The 16,351-nt window shown below is 36.2% G+C and overlaps 2 protein-coding genes across 6 annotated transcripts; both read right to left on the bottom strand.

Moving 5' to 3' along the window:
- Nucleotides 1-56: 56 nt before the first annotated feature.
- ddhd2 (DDHD domain containing 2) lies at nucleotides 57-9,940 on the bottom strand. 2 transcript variants are annotated; one of them, XM_077242920.1, is made up of 17 exons: nucleotides 9,872-9,940; nucleotides 7,842-8,009; nucleotides 7,548-7,744; nucleotides 7,379-7,468; nucleotides 7,179-7,293; nucleotides 5,968-6,057; nucleotides 5,656-5,797; nucleotides 5,358-5,566; nucleotides 5,172-5,236; nucleotides 2,522-2,650; nucleotides 2,339-2,425; nucleotides 2,006-2,143; nucleotides 1,447-1,602; nucleotides 1,257-1,362; nucleotides 1,027-1,167; nucleotides 793-934; nucleotides 57-702 (listed from the first exon to the last, which is right to left on the bottom strand). In XM_077242920.1, the coding sequence occupies exons 2-17, from the start codon at nucleotides 7,969-7,971 to the stop codon at nucleotides 627-629; spliced, it is 2,013 nt and encodes a 670-aa protein (XP_077099035.1). In that variant the 5' UTR covers nucleotides 7,972-8,009; nucleotides 9,872-9,940; the 3' UTR covers nucleotides 57-626. The 2 variants fall into 2 exon arrangements, with proteins under 2 accessions (XP_077099035.1, XP_077099036.1); XM_077242921.1 differs by having other exon boundaries at nucleotides 9,775-9,882.
- Nucleotides 9,941-11,110: 1,170 nt separating this feature from the next.
- plpp5 (phospholipid phosphatase 5) lies at nucleotides 11,111-16,079 on the bottom strand. 4 transcript variants are annotated; one of them, XM_077242916.1, is made up of 8 exons: nucleotides 15,804-16,079; nucleotides 14,606-14,724; nucleotides 14,372-14,480; nucleotides 14,176-14,266; nucleotides 13,150-13,213; nucleotides 12,934-13,058; nucleotides 11,754-11,924; nucleotides 11,111-11,673 (listed from the first exon to the last, which is right to left on the bottom strand). In XM_077242916.1, the coding sequence occupies exons 1-8, from the start codon at nucleotides 15,957-15,959 to the stop codon at nucleotides 11,504-11,506; spliced, it is 1,005 nt and encodes a 334-aa protein (XP_077099031.1). In that variant the 5' UTR covers nucleotides 15,960-16,079; the 3' UTR covers nucleotides 11,111-11,503. The 4 variants fall into 4 exon arrangements, with proteins under 4 accessions (XP_077099031.1, XP_077099032.1, XP_077099034.1 ...); XM_077242917.1 differs by having other exon boundaries at nucleotides 15,869-16,069; XM_077242919.1 differs by lacking the exon at nucleotides 15,804-16,079 and adding an exon at nucleotides 15,452-15,715.
- Between the last annotated feature and the right edge of the window lie 272 nt (nucleotides 16,080-16,351).

Genomic DNA, 16,351 nt, shown 5'->3' with positions numbered 1-16,351 from the left:
TGAAGAATGTAACAACTAAATCGAATCTGAGAAGGATACAGGCATCACAAAAATGATTTTGGGTAAGGAATTTAATAATAATAATAATATAACATTATGAATACACAATATTAATTAATCAACAACTAGAAAACACTGACCCAAGCTACATAAGTAGACATTAGATAAAAGTTTCTTTTACAAAGCACATTAGTGCACAAAAGGGTTTTGTGTGGATCAAATGTCTCAAAGCCTGCCTTGAGAATACTGCAACAATATCCTAATACCTGGCAACAGTTCAATTGGGACTCCAAATTTAAATTCTTCATTATTATTTTGGGTAACTCTTTAATTCACAGTGTCCTTGTTATATATGTTACATGTACTTACCATGAACAATAAATTATGCATAATTACATACAACTAACCCTCAACCAAATCCTAACCCTATAGTTAGTACATGTAGTTGCTTAAATATATAATTACACTGTAACAGAGTAATATTAAGTTCTATCACACCTTAAAATAAAGTGTAACCTTATTTTTTTAGGTAGTTAATTGGCTGGTTAACGGGTGGAGAGAATCGACTCACTGTGGACTGGACTGGCATTAAAGTTTGTCAGTATGGTACAAAAGGTAAATAACATTTATAAAGGAGCACATCCAACTGGAATATTTCCATAAATCTCTTTCAGAACCAACAGAGCCGTATCTTCGGACTCCCTGCAAATAAAACAGGGAGAATTATTTATTTCGGATTACATCCATATATGAATGATATATACATAGGTGTAATGAAAGATTTTCTCTTACCAGTAGCACAGATGGCTCTGTATAGCAAACAGGTACTCATTGAAACTTTCAATTGGTGTCTCCTGAAGGACAAAGTCAATACGTCGCCCACGATTCAACATTCCCACCTTGAAGTTTCTCTGCTCGTGCTCCATTGGTGATACTGCACCACACATATTCAAATGTGAGATGGGACATTGAAAATCTGAAGTGGATTTTTATAAACATCTGAATAGTAAAAGTGTAATTCGACACCTTCTGTTTCATCAGTAGGGGTCACTGAACTGAGTCCACCCTCTGCGAGCGCTGGCGATGGGACCTGAGAAATGCTCTGCCAAACCATTCGTAGAGATCCCAGTAAATCAGAACTGACTCGAGTCAACCCTTCTTTGAGTTCTGTAGGCATCAAAGACATTTCGTTAGCCTCAGAGACATTTTTGAATATAAAAACTATGGATTTCATTCCATAAAGTGATGTGAAATACCGAGGTGCATCCTCTTTCTGCCTTTATGATGGGGTATCAACATTGGTGGCAAGTCCACGTCTTGAGGCACAAGCATGGGCTCGATCCGATACGCCACTGGATCAAACTGCACAGATTACATTCAAGGTTTAAGAACATGGCACTAAGGAAGATATACGGTTCTCAGTCAGTGTTTTGGAGCGTGTTTTACTGGATGGAAGACGTTGTAGAAACTTTTGCAGGTAGGAAAGCTGTAGTTAGGATCAATCCTCTTCAGACCTCTAACAGTTAAAAACATTCCTATGGGTGAACCAACAGCAAAGAAAGCCTGAGGATGAAAGGCCAACTGAGGAAAGTCAATGGATACCTGCAGAATAAAGAACAAGTTACTTGGCAACTGTAACTTAAACAGAGAAATCATTTGAATTCTTAAGATATTTCTACTCATATTAATGGAGATTCAAGAGACTACAATAGCCTTAACTTGGAGGTACACAAAAAAGTTAATAATTTGTATATATATATATATATAATAATAATAATAATAGTGTATGTGTATATATATATATATATATATATACACACAGACACACATTTCTCAGCATATTAGATTTCTAAAGATTACGTGACACTGAAGACTGGAGTAATGATGCTGAAAATTCAGCTTTGATCAGAAGAATAAAGTAATTTATGTTTAAATATATTTAAAATATATTCAAATAGAAGCCAGTTTTTTTTATATATACTTAAAAAAAAATACAAATACTTACTTGTCCAATGCCAACATTAAAATGCTGATAATCAAATGCACTAGTGGTGGGGGTTTGATGTTCATGCGCATTTCTCATCCCTAGACTTGAGGAGTGTGTCTTATTTTGGGCTGCATGTCCACTTCCAATTCTGGAGTTCTGTTGGATATTCAAGAAGTAGTTACAATAAATTACATTAAAACAAACATTCCGATCTAAAACAATGGACTCTTATCGGTCTTCCCTTCCATTGCTGGGTGTGGAGAGGAAGCTTCACACAATTAAGTTACATTGCAAACCTTACCACTTGAGCCATTGCGCTCCAACAAGGCTAAGAGGATTTTTAGGAATTACCTTCCATTTCTTGACACAGTCCATCAATTTCTTGCGAGGACCAAGGGGTAGTCCGATATCTTTTAGGTCCTTCTCTGAGCAGAGCGTCTGAAACGGTTTAATTGGAATAAGGAAGGTGAACTGAAGAGTTGGAGTGTTGTATTTTTAAGATGTGTGGTATGTGTTTCAGGACAGAAAACTGACTAAAGACTCCATATCCACTTGTTCTTTCTGCAGTATATTGAGGTGCTCTTCCAAACCATGGCTCTTCAGCGCCTCCTCCAGACTCTCATAGGAACTGCAGCCCGAGTCAACATGAGGGTCCTCCTGGAGCTGTGCAGACCACAAAGACATTCTTCAATTGATCATTTATATTCTTTGAAATCTATAAAAGCAATAGGACACTCTGCTCTATTAAAAAAGGCATACTAATGTGCAAAAGCGGAAAGATTTAGATGATGCAGCAGGCACAAAACATTTTGAGGAACAAAATAATGGTTAGATTTTATTGTTTTTTGTACAGTGCCTTTCACAATACATGTTGCATAGCAAATAATTTACTTATTGCATAATAATTAAAATATATATATATATATATAATACAAATATAACAGTAATTTCAAATATTTTAAAATAATATTTTTAGGAAATTATTATTTTTTATTATTTATTAGACAAGTCAAAAAGTAGGTAACATTTATTTACAGAAAAATATATCATCTTATCTAACAATAATAAGTAGTTACTTTTTATTAGTCACCATTGAGATCCAGAAACCTAGAAAATATGTTTCTCAAACTATGGACAATGTTTACTGTAGACAATAACCACTCAAATTGAAACATTAATGTTTATTTCTAAATCATTTTATTATATATGATGACAAAGATTTAATAGATTAATCGCATCTAACATGTGATTAAAACACGTTTGTAAATTTATAATGTGTGTATAAATATATATATATATATATATATATATATATATATATATATATATATATTAGTGCTGTGCGTTAAACGCGTTATTAACGGCGTTAACGCAAACACATTTTAACGGCGTCAATTTTTTTATCGCGAGATTAACGCTCTTTTTGGCCTAGCAAACTTGTATTTTTTTCACATGCTGTTGCAACAACTAGTAACGTTAGAAAAACTACAACATCACACCGGATAGCTAGACCGGAAACAAAACAACAGGCACGCCGCACGTACTTGTTTGGGCTTGCGCGCCGGCCAAAGAGTAGTAGGCTAACGTTACGTTTTGAGTGGATGGCGCGAGCGCGAGACGCCGATCTAGAGACGTGCACTCTCAACGCAATAGAGTGCGGCGCGGGACTAGATTTGATGGCCGAGTGCGAGCGCGGGCTCGAGCGGTAATGCACTCACTCTGTGTGCGGATACGGACGCATAAAACGATTCGCGGGACTCCCGCAAACTAGAAATATCTATGAATAAAACATAAAAACTAATACATTTTTATTCATATGTTGCAGAAAAGCAACAAGAACAACTAAAACAAAATAGAAACGATTTACAGGCCAGAGTTTCTTTTTATGACATGTTTGCAGCGTTGAGGGATGTAGCCAATCACAGACATATGTGTTGATTTCTTGAACGCAATGGCCAATCAGAAGCATTTAAAATAGACTCCCCTCACCGCTCAAAGCAGACTTTTTGTTCAGTGCTGAATTCTGTATGCTGGCAAATCCTCAAATTATAACAAACAAAGTGTATATATTATGGAAGATGCATTGTGCAGTCAGCTTCATTGATAATAACAGATGTGTGAGATTGCGATGAACTGATGTCAGCTTTTTAGGAATTATTAAGGGAGCGCACTTTGCTCGCATTCAGTCATTCCAAACCATGCACTCAGTAGCCTGCTTGCTTTTATGTTATAACAGTGGTTTGTGTGTTAATGCTTTAATAACAAATAATTTATCAGGAGCATTTATGCTGATGTGTATGGTGGCGACACGTAGGCGAAAGTATTTGGAGGTAGCCTACAAAAAAAAAGAGTCTATTTGCGGGCGGGAGCGGGACAAAAATGTTGCGGGCGGGAGAAAGTAACATAGAAAGTTGAGAACGTCAGTTATAACGACCCACCCACGTATTAAAAAAATGGACGGGTTTAAATCGGGCTCGGGCTCATAATTACAGTTTATGTGTCGGGCCGGGCCGGGCTCGGACACAATGCGCACGGCTCGGGTCGGGCTTGATTTTTTGGGCCCGATCTAAGCTCTACAATTGATGACTTCAGACAGAAACACATGGATACCACAGCTAAGAACAAACTTACTGCTGATCCACTTTTCCATGTTGATAAGAGCATTCAAATTAGAAAAAATAATGAGACAAATAGAAATCAAGGGACATTTAGAATAGATAAAAATGTGCGATTAATCGCGAGTTAACTATGGCATTAATGCGATTAATCGCGATTAAATATTTTAATCCTTTGACAGCACTAATATATATATATATATATATATACACACACACACACACACAAACTTGTTAGATGTGATTAATCGTGATTAATCGTTTTGACAGCACTAATATTATGACAAACCAGTGTTATTTTAACATTATTTATATACTATTATTAGCATTAATTATTTTTTTATATTTCTAAATAGCTGTGATTTATTTTTATTTCAGTTTAAGTTTAATAATTTTAGTACTTCATTACTTATAAATAAAGTAATTCCGTATTTTATTTCAGTGAGTTGGCAACGGAACATTTCTCATTCTTCATTTTTTTATGTAATATTTATATTATATTTAAGCTTTATTTCAATTAGCAAAAATAAATCTTAGTTTCAGTTGACAATAGCAGCACTGGTGCAAACCTCATGAGCTGTGGCATCTGCACTTGTCTCTTGATTGGTCAGGAGATCAAACAGGATCAATGAGCCTGTATAAAACATGACACATTATTGGAAAAAATTGAAACATTGTACTATCCGTAAGTATTGGTTATTATTTTGTCACCAAACCAAAACAGCAATTCTGTTCTGAAATGCACAGTTACGTACCGAGACTGTGTCCAACCAAGGAAACGTGTCCTGTGAAGTGTGGATTCCTCTGAAGGAAGAGGCTGTGGAGACGGTTGATCTCAGAGGCCACTGTATCCACAATAGTCTGGCAGTATGTGGCACTATTGTAGAAGAAAAGGTCCAGCACGGTGTCGTTGCTGAACTGACGCAGGCGGCTAATGCTAGGCAGTGTGATTCTCTCAATGTCTCTATTTAAAATAGAAATAAAACAGTAAAAGATGTATGTGAGTTTTCTCCAAACTCACACAAAAGAGAGAGAGAGAGTCAAACGTCTTACTTGTCAACTCCTGTAGTTTCTCCATGTAAGACTTTGTGCCAGTTGACTGGAAGATACTCAACCCTTCCAATGATGCACAAGTCCTCACTCTGCCTGAAGTGGCTGTTTAGGAGGCCGTTGGAGGCGTTTCGAAATTCATTAACTGCAGCAGGGAATGGGGAAAAAAATGTCAGAATGCTTTAAAAAGAATGGTACAATAATATTGAGCGTTGAGTGTCATAAACGTGGCTTGTGAACTGCTCGATAGTTGCTAAACAATCCAAGATATTGGGAAGAAGTGTTCATTTTTAGTTTTAGATGGTAAAGCCTCACCACACTGGACAATGCCACGGAGACGTATGTCACAGGCCGGACCGATACCGTGAACCATGAACACCAGGTGGTCTACTATCTCTGGTTCTCCTACAGAAATGCAGCAAGAAATATCAAAAGACTGATATTGTTAGCTAACAAACATTACAAACCACTAACCCTAAGCCATGCTTGAGCTTCAACTGTTTTAAAATCTAAGGCAGCATCCTAATTAAAGTGAACAGGAGAGACTTAAATGAAATGATGTTTGATGTTAGCATGTTGCTAAGCTAACAATGTGATACTTGTGCAGCGTTCACGCCTAGTCGTAATAACCATCATTTCAAAACAACACGCAACTTTTTGTTTTCGGACTCGGTGAACATGAAACCATGGTTTATTTTCGTAGTTGTACAAGGTCAGAATCTCGTAATTACGGTAATTCTGACAAGGTGTGAACGCACCTTTTCACACGCTTAAAACTACGCAGTTTACACAAATATTAGGTGAAATAGTTCAAAAGAGTTCGATGTTATCAGATTCCTATGCTAACAGTGTGATACTTTAATACCCATAAAAATACACAACTAATGCTACACAAATATCGAGTGCAGAGTTTGATGTTAGCATGTTCCTAAGCTAACAGTATGATACTTTAATACACATAAAACTACACAGCTCACACAAATATTATGTGAAATACTCCAGAGTTTGATGTTAGAAGGTTGCTGAGCTAACAAAATGACACAATGTCGACTCTAGTGCATACATTTTAAGGTTATATTGTCATCAACCATCAAAGTCAAATAGCCCCTGTCTTTCCTCTACATAAGGAAAGCAGCGACAGTTGAGTTCATGACGTGTCCAACATTCCAGAATTTCTTTTTACAATGTGACTTTAAAAGTAAAAAATAAACAAAACAAAACACAGCACACAAATATAGGGCAAAATTGTCAATTTTCAGGTACTGAACTGTCTTTATTTATCCTTTCAGTATTGAATGAAATAAGTATATTTGTTGTCTACATTTCTCTGTTCTAGCCATCTTGGATGAGCTTGTCACAATGCATTCTGGGACTGTCTACATAAAGGCCATGAGTATTCTTGCTTTAGAATTTGGCCAGAATTAGGTATTTTATACCATTTGGAAGTGCGTTTGTGTCATAAACATGTAGCTAGTAACTAGTAACACCCTAAGATTTTAAACAGAGTTTCAGGGAGCTGCACTTACCCTCTGGTATCTCTACTGGAATATTCCCAACTCCTCTCTTTATAGTTACGGGTTGATTTCGTTCAGATGGGGAAGGGGGAAAGTCCTTGCAACCACTGGGATACTGTGTCATAAGCTGAGGTAAAGCAGTGAGAGAGACAAAATGTAACTTGTGAACAGAAAAGTGTCCATTTTCCATGAGCTTTACATTTAAATAATACCTTTGGATTGTGAAGGATCACAGTTTCCCCTGTTGGGAGCTCCACATTTGTCTTCCATTCGTCCAGCGTAACTGCAATCATATAGGCATCCTGTTTTTGAATAAAGAAAAAGTATTAAGTATTAAAACAGTAAAAATGTCATTTATTCTAGAAAATCTGTGCATCTCACCTCTAGGAAATCACTGAGCTCCTCGCTATAGGGAGTGTAGATCACTTCTTTGCTGCCTTTGTGGAACCAGGAGCATCGTCTGACCTCGGCGGGCTTCTGTTCCCAATACACGGAGTAACGCTTTCTTTCACATAGCTTGACGTCATACCGTCTTCCATCTGTAGCCACAACCACTTCATCCTTTTCTTTTTTCCCCACTGCAAACAAACCAGATCTCGTGGTTATCATTCGAAACATACATATGTACTTTTGCTAATAAACTAACTATACTTTCAGAAGGAGACAATGGAAGACCTCGACTGTGAGCATCCTCCAGTCGCTGTGAGTCTTCTCTGCTGAAGGGTTGCCAGGTGTCCTTGGAATCCACCTGCTTGTTGAAGAACCAGTGGTACTTGACGGGTTCATACGGCTCAGAAATATTCATGCTGAGAAGAGCAGAGACGCCACACCAAGACCAACGGACTGCAAATATAATGTTGCCATGTTTTTTTTTTAGTAATACTCTAATGGTCTCAGCGATCTCATTTGTGACACACAAACTTGTTTTTATATCTTTATGTAGACTCTCCATTGACGTAATGATTTTTATACTGTGCAAACTGTATATTCTGTCCCCTTACACTAACCCTACCCCTAAACCTACCCATCACAGAAAACATTCTGCATTTTTACATTTTCAGAAAACACCACTTAGAGTTATTTATAAGCTCTTTTTCAAATGGCAAACGTTTCTAATTTTACTTTCTTTGTGGGGACATTTACTCCTCTCACTAGGACACACACACACACACACACACACACGCACACACACACGCACACACACACGCACACTTTTTGTTGTGTTGATTGACATAAATAAACAAATGAAACTATTTTTCTATATTTTAAAAGCAATTCTATATTCTATATTGCTTCACTGTGTTTTTAAAGAATTATTACATTTCTTTTCAGGTTTTTATAAGACTTCTTTTTTTAAATGTCCAGCCAGTTACACCACCAAGGCATTTTGGTTTTAAAGCTCCGCGATATATTTTTAACGTCATTTAAAAAAAAGTTGTTATAATATAATAACAACAGAAGAAAATAACATAAAACATTCTCCATATGCAATAAGAAATGAAAAGCAAAATCACAGAAAACTGGAAAGCACAATATGACTTGAGACATTTTTTTTTTAAATTAAAAAAAAGAGCTTTATTTATTTTTTAATGATTTACATTAACAGCCAGGAAATAAAATAACAATATATATATATATATATACAATCCAGTGCTTTTAAAGCATGTTTTTAGCATTTTTTTTTTGTTTTTAGTTTATTTCAAAAGATTTTAAAATAATTTAGCAATTTTTAAAATGTGAAAAATTTGGTTTGCATTGAGCCCACTTCTTTTTATGTATGGTATTTTCCTAATAAAATAAATAACTGTAAAGTCATTCTGATGTGCTTTTCTATACTCAGAAATTCTGAGTATAGAAAAGCACACCAAATACAAACATTTATATCATACACTTCAGTTTTCTATTAATAAAGGTTTCTAAATCTTTCCAAAACAATCTTGAGTAAATACAGTGGGGGAAAAATAAAACAGATGCAAAATATTCTAGTGTTCTATTCTATTCTTTATCTAGTGAACATTCAAAGTTAGCTATGAAATAAGCTTAAAACTTTCCAAAACATGCTTAGCAGGATACATTCTCTGAAGTATTTTGTAATAAACTTCTTCAATTTTGTTATTAACTCAAAACTTTTTATGGCCAATTTCAATGCTTTAAATGACTTTTGACATTATACTCGATCAAGGAGAGCGGTTACGTCATCACTATGGTGCCCCGGCAGTGCTTACGTAATATTGGATGAGGGCAGCAAAACAAATGACTAACAGTTAAATTATAAGTTGGTTCACTGGCAATGTGTTGTGGACAATACAAAATAACCAAACGAAAGTGTTTTTGTCATACGGACATTGGGGAACGCGTTTGCAATTGTATTGCAAAAGTAGGGCACGACATTTAAATAAATGTCCGAGGACAATGAAACATAAACAAACTGCATTTTATATGACCGTGCCAACTTAAGTATACAAGACTGGCACATTAATGACGATTCGATATATGAAAAAAGATGCATAGAAAAAGACAAACTGTATCACAAGGACAATTGATTTAATGACACCCAATAAGCCTGTTTGGAAATCTTTAAAACACAATGTCAGAACTGACTACTTACTGGTTGTAAGTATAACGAACGTTTATCATCTGATAAAACAAATAAAGGCAAATAAGTGGGAAAACCATAATAATGCATCCCATCGCAATCTACTCACCCACTGCTCGTAAGGATGCCCGCTTAGGACAAAATTGACTTCTGACTGTAATTCACTGTGGTGGTCAAGTCACAAGTAAATGCAATGCATCTACCAGGAGCTCAAACCTTATAAGTATTCTTTGAGTCTAAAGGTCGACTGATAGGGGGACTTTTGAAATAAGCAATCAACAACAGCTACTGCATTTCAACATGGTGAGATGGGTTATTATGAGTCAATGAATCTGAAATTATGGTGCTCATAATCACATGCATAATGATCTCAGAATAACAAAATGATGAATTAATATTAAGTTGTCAGTGTCTTGCATAAGATATGTGTCCTTTTAGTGTTTATATTTAGAAAGACCTCATTGGAGAATGGACTTCTATTTTAAATGAGCTGTTTCTTTAAATCTTTAAACAACTGTTTGAAAAGACATTTAAAGTGACAGTTTACTATAATATGAAAATTCTACTCCCCCTCGAGTTGTTCCAAACCTGTATGTATGAGTTTCTTTCTTCTGTTGAACACAAAATAAGATATTTTAAAGAATGCTGATAACAGTTGACGGAATTGACTTCCATAGTATTTTTCCCTACAATATGAAAGTCAATAGCTACCGTCAAAGTTCTGATTTTTATAAAATTTTGAATCATGGCCATAAAAAACACATATGTAAGAATACTGATTAAATAGTGACCAAAAATGCAAACCGAAAACTTGAAGCTTATTCAAAGTTTATATATATTTATACAGAATAAACTTATTAGTTATTTAGTTAAAAATTGAGAAACTAAAATAACTGAAATGTATCTTCCATGTTGTAGCTAGTTTCCAAATTATGCCTTTTCTTGGATGTTAAATTTATAACTGAGAAAATTGTGTAATTGCATGCAAATTGTGAAATGTTCTTGATATAAAAATAGTTAGTTAAAAATAGCTTTACCAAATATGTCAGAAATCAGACATTTTTTATGATTGTTGGTTGAATAGAATGTCCACTATTTATTACTTGGTTCTTCGGTATGGATCACAGATGCTAGGACCTCGTAGTGAAGGTCATAGTTTATCAAACATATCTATAGATCTCAGGAAATAAAACAAAACATTACAGACTCACTTCCAGAAGTTTCCCAGAGTGATGTTCCATACTGTCTCAGATAACAGATACAGAGCAAAGGTCTCCTCATAGCAAGTAATCTTCTACAGTGTTGATAGGTACTGAAATGTGGAATGATCTGCTCAAATTCCAGCAGATACATTAGAAGTCATCACAAACTTTATTGACAAAGATATCAGGGGATTACCCGTATGCATACAGTCTCTACTGGAGATCTCTATAAATATGTCTGCCACATTGTAAAATTTACCTAGAAGCCGTAACATACATAAAGTTCTTTCACCAGGATAGTTCACATATAAATTTTCAAAGAGCTTGATAAGTTACAAATTTTCAAAAAGACAGCTCTACAATACAGAAAACATTCATTGTGAATGTCTAAAACAGTATAGGAAGGCAAAATACTCGCTTGACAGGCGGCACACACAAAAAAAAAAAAAAAAAAATTCATAATCGCAGCAACTGGCTTGGTAAACTTTCACACAGTATATGGTTGTTGGTCGGGTTAAGGTGTAACGGAATTCGAGTTCCTACAATGGTAAGAGGTAGCCTGGGATGGCCGGCTTGTGTTCCTGTGCAAGAGCCACTGCCTCTCTCATTCGGAGGGGTCTGTGGCAGTTCGAGTCGTTGAGAGCTGGGTAATGCTGTCGGTAACATAGGTACGAGAAGGCCAAACCGAGGAGAGATCCCACCAACACATCTGGAAGTGAACGGGAGACCGTGTCATTGCCTTAAAACCATGTCACTAGAGCAGTGATGATGATGGCATGAAATTCTCACCTTGCCAGTGATGTTTGTAGTCACATGTTCTGGAGAGGGCGATCATGATGGCGAAAAGGAGGGGGGTGAGGAAGGCACACAACCTCCAGGCTTTACCTCGGCCTGCTGGGCTAAAACAGTGCAGCTTCCCAGCCACGTACAGGGCAGTGAAGCCCAGGCCAGCAAACGCAACTATGACAACAAAAAAAAGATAGAAAGTTGGTGGCTGAATGTTCAGAGAATATGAAGTCATATTTTATTATTTTGTGTTAAACACACACACATACATACATACATACATATAAAAAATAAGATCAGTAAGATTTTTTAATCTATCTTTTATACAGCAAGGAATGTGTAAATGGATCAAAAGTGACTTAAGATTTTTTTACAAATAATTTATATTTCAAATAAATGCTGTTCCTTTAACCTTTCAGTTCATCAAACAATTTCAACCTTGCCATCCCAGGAATAAATTACATTTTAAAATATATAAAAATAGAAAACAGCTATTTTAGGGGGCGTTTACGCGACACCGGAAGGAAAACCTGAAAACATTTTAGCCGTTCATTTACATAACGGCGTTTTGGACGCCTGAAAACGGAAACTTTTAAAAACGTGTTTCAAAGTGCAAGTTTATGAAAATGATACTGTTATCGTCAACAAATTTGTGAAAAGGTGATATCATGATCATGCGTATTATGTGTTCAGTCTATAGGCACGTAGTGTTTCTTTACAAAGTGACATCGCCAACTGGCCTGACATGAATAATACAATGGGTTTTTTGTTTTTTGTTACAAGAGACTTCTTTCAAAAACCTAAAAAAATCTTATTGACCACAAACTTTTAAACAGTAGTATATAAAATGATTTATTTATACTATAATTATTAATTTATTTGACTTACATTTCTATAAATATTTGGAGTGTAAAATAAGTTTAAAGTCAACATGAAATCAAAATTGTCCTATTGACTGACTTTTTTTTTAATACACCTTCCTGGATTTATTGTGCACGATTCAGTGACGCCCTTTACTCCAACCAAAAATGTTGCTCATTGTAATCTTTTATGAAATGTACCAAAATCCCCTCTGAAGCAATCAAGCAATGAAGCAATCAACAGAAATAAAATGGGTCATGAACAGTGTTTCAGGTTGACTTTAAAAAAAATGCCACTAAATAAACACAGCAGCTGCTCTTACAGGAAGAGTGTCCGCTTGGAAAGCTCTTCCTGCCTTCCATTACTATATCCGGGTCACCGCTACAGTGAAGCTCTGGGTTCATTTGGCCATCAGGGAAACAGCGGTAGAAGAAATCAGGTCGTGGCCTGGTATGGGGGGAGACAAAGTTTAATTATGCCTGAGAGTATCTAGTCCTCTCTACTAGTCTTTCCACAAATGCGTCACTCACTCACTCACCTTCCCACGGCTAGCTTGACTGCATTGGTAAAAACTCCATTTAACACCAGGGTCAGAGTCACAGCTGTGTCATACAAAAGACATACAGAGACTTCTATTAGCCGGCAATAAGAAACAATTATGAGATCATCATTTAATACTTTTGATAGATTTCACTATAAACAAACATTACTGGGAGACATTCAACTATTCTATAATATACGTATATTTCATATGAACTCAACAACAACATAACACACACACATATAATGTATATGTGTGTGTTAAAAAAATCTATTATATATATATAAAATTTAATATAATTATTAAAATGTATTTATTATTACACGGCTCTGTGGAATACTTGATTCTGGTTGGTCAATCGCACCATCCAACTGTATGTTATCCCCCGATAACAACCGCTGAAAACAGATAACAGAAGCTCATCCGGGTCACTGAAGTCAGCGATATACACTTTTATTAGGAATAGTTTTTCTTCGTGGAAGTTTTGCGTTTGGTGAGCTAATAAAGTATACAGATATTAAATTATGCCATCCAGTATCGCTCTATTGTTTCATACAAATGAAATTTTGTGTTGAAATTTATGAAGCAAGTAGCCGTGTAATAAGCGGGATAATGCACATCTAGTGATTAGGACCCCGACTTTCGATAACAACCAGCTGGATGTGCATTATCCCTAACATATATCCTGAATGAAGAGTCCATATAAATAACAGCCGGATGTTGGGTCCATATAATTCAGAAATTTATGCACACCAAAGCTCTGTGTGTGTTAAACACACACTGAAATTAATAATTAACTGAAAATTTAATTTCAGCGATTAATGTTTAATGTGTTCAAAATATTTTACCTAATTAACGCAGCATTTATTTTTCCTTTCTGGTATCCTTTGGCAGTTCAAATTTATAATTAAAAAGAAAATAAGATTATGTGGAATTATTATATTTTGAATTTTATTTAATCATGATTACTTGTATATATGTTATATATGTAAATATTTCTAAAACACACACTTAAGTCCTTACCCAAAGATGCCTCTTTCATATCTTCCTTTCCACCTTGTTTCAAGAAGGTAAACAAAGAAATAACCACCAATGGAGCGAAGAGGGCGATAGACTGTTAAAATCAGAGAAAAAAGGGTAATGATATCCCTTTAATCAAACACCTGCATGGCATATTCAAACGCAGTTTCATGGCTGAATATGAGTGGTAAGCACTTACAAACATAAGGCGGGTAGGAACACGGTCCTTTTTGACGGGATGGAACTTATAGAGCCAGAGTTCCTCAGGCTGGATCTCACGGCTGAAGGGAGGAATCCCCTCAGTCACGCTACAAGAACATAATAACAGTGAGAGAACAATCCTCATCTCCGCAAAACAAACAAAAAAGACTGGCATAACAGGTTATGAATAAAGGGGGTTGGGGTTAGTAATACAAGAATAAAATGTACTTACAGGAAAACACCTAAAAGCAGCAGCCGTACAATAACTTCAGCAATGAAGCCATTATCAAAACTCTTCCTCATCTTTGGTTTTGGTTTGTCATTGAATATGGAGACACCTTCCCCTAAAACCTGGAAGAAAGTGGAAGATGATTTTGCATTGAACTGAAACCAAGAATCCATATACAATAGATGCATTGAATTAAATATCTGAGAATGCAAGCAGGAACATCAAAGATAAACTTCATCACCAACAACCTTCCACCAGCATGAAATGAGAAGATATGATGGGGAATGTGACACTTCAGCTGGTTAGTTTTATAAACCCAACATCATTAGAAAATAAACCATTAGTGTTATTCAAAAGTTGATTTATATTATATGCATTACGCATACGACACCAAACCCTGTTAGTAAAAATAAACAGTTTAAGATGGTTTCTGGATTCTAACTGGTCTATGATGGTCATTACAAGCCAAAATTGTTTCAAAAATCAACCTGAAGTATCACCAGATAGCAACTGGATTGTTGCAGATCACCAACTAATGACTACCTTGGATCAACTAAAAACCATCTACAATGTGTCAAAAACCAGTTTAACCATCATAAGATGATACATACAGCTGGTAGCTGATTTGTTGCTGGTCCAAGATGTCACATTTTTAACCAGCATAAACAAGTTGCTGGTCTAAGATGGTCTACAGCTTGGACCAACTAGAAACCAGCTACCATGTACAAAAATAGAACTTGATTTAGAACGGTTTTCCTCTAACACCAGTTAAAACACCCAGTTTAAGATGGTATCTTGATTTTAACTGGTCTATGGTGGTCATTACAAGCTGGTTGACCAAAAACCAACCTGAATTATGTCCAGCTAGCAGCTGGTTTGTTGCAATCACCGCCTTAGATCAGCTAGAAGCCATCTACCATGTTCCAGTTGAACTACCTGAAGATGGTAAATGAACAACTGGTAGCTGGTTTAGATACCACGGTTTAAACCAGCATAAAAAGATGCCAGGTTTGTTACTAGTGTAAGATGGTCTAACGTAGAACAACTAGAAACCAGCAACCATGTGTTCCAAAACACAGCTAGATGTAGCGTAGTTTTTTCCAGCGCGGAAGTAAAATGATCGAAATGTTCAAGTGAAACCAGAGCATCACTAGAGAGTCGCCCCAGTCGGGCGGCACATCTGTGATATTTGCTTACGAACATTTCCGCAAACACGACATCGCGCATCCTCCGTCTTTTGTCTGCAGCGCGTAGTTGAATACAGACCTTCGGATTCTTTCTTTTTCTGTTTAAACCGTCGCCTTGTCGGCTGTTGAGAGCAGCCACCAGAGCAGAATCTTGCGATGTTGTCGGTCATATATATTTGACATGTCCAGCAGCAGAAGCTGACAGCGGTTGAGAGCAGCGATACAGAGGTCTGACTGACGTGCCACTGCACATACACGGACAATTAACACGTCAGTCCTTCCTGTGCTGTCCGAATCGCGGAGCCGTTTGATTGAACAGGTTCTTTTTACAGATTCGATAGAACCGATTCGCAGAGCCTTTGTGAATCACATGACAGTAGCCTAAAGGGACATTGTGAATGACTTAGGCATTCGTTTTTAAAATAGCAACATTTTCATTTGAAAACTAATCAGATAATCCCAAGAATATTCCTAATACAAAATTACACTTTCATAATGTCTCTTTACTTACCAGCTGTCAATAGATCATATAGGGTGAATTCGGGTTGATTAGGACACTTTT

Source organism: Siphateles boraxobius, unplaced genomic scaffold, assembly GCF_051911475.1.
Source record: "Siphateles boraxobius isolate OS27281-9 unplaced genomic scaffold, OSU_SipBor_1 25, whole genome shotgun sequence".
NCBI lineage: Eukaryota > Metazoa > Chordata > Actinopteri > Cypriniformes > Leuciscidae > Siphateles > Siphateles boraxobius.
This window is presented reverse-complemented; position numbering and strand designations above follow the sequence as displayed.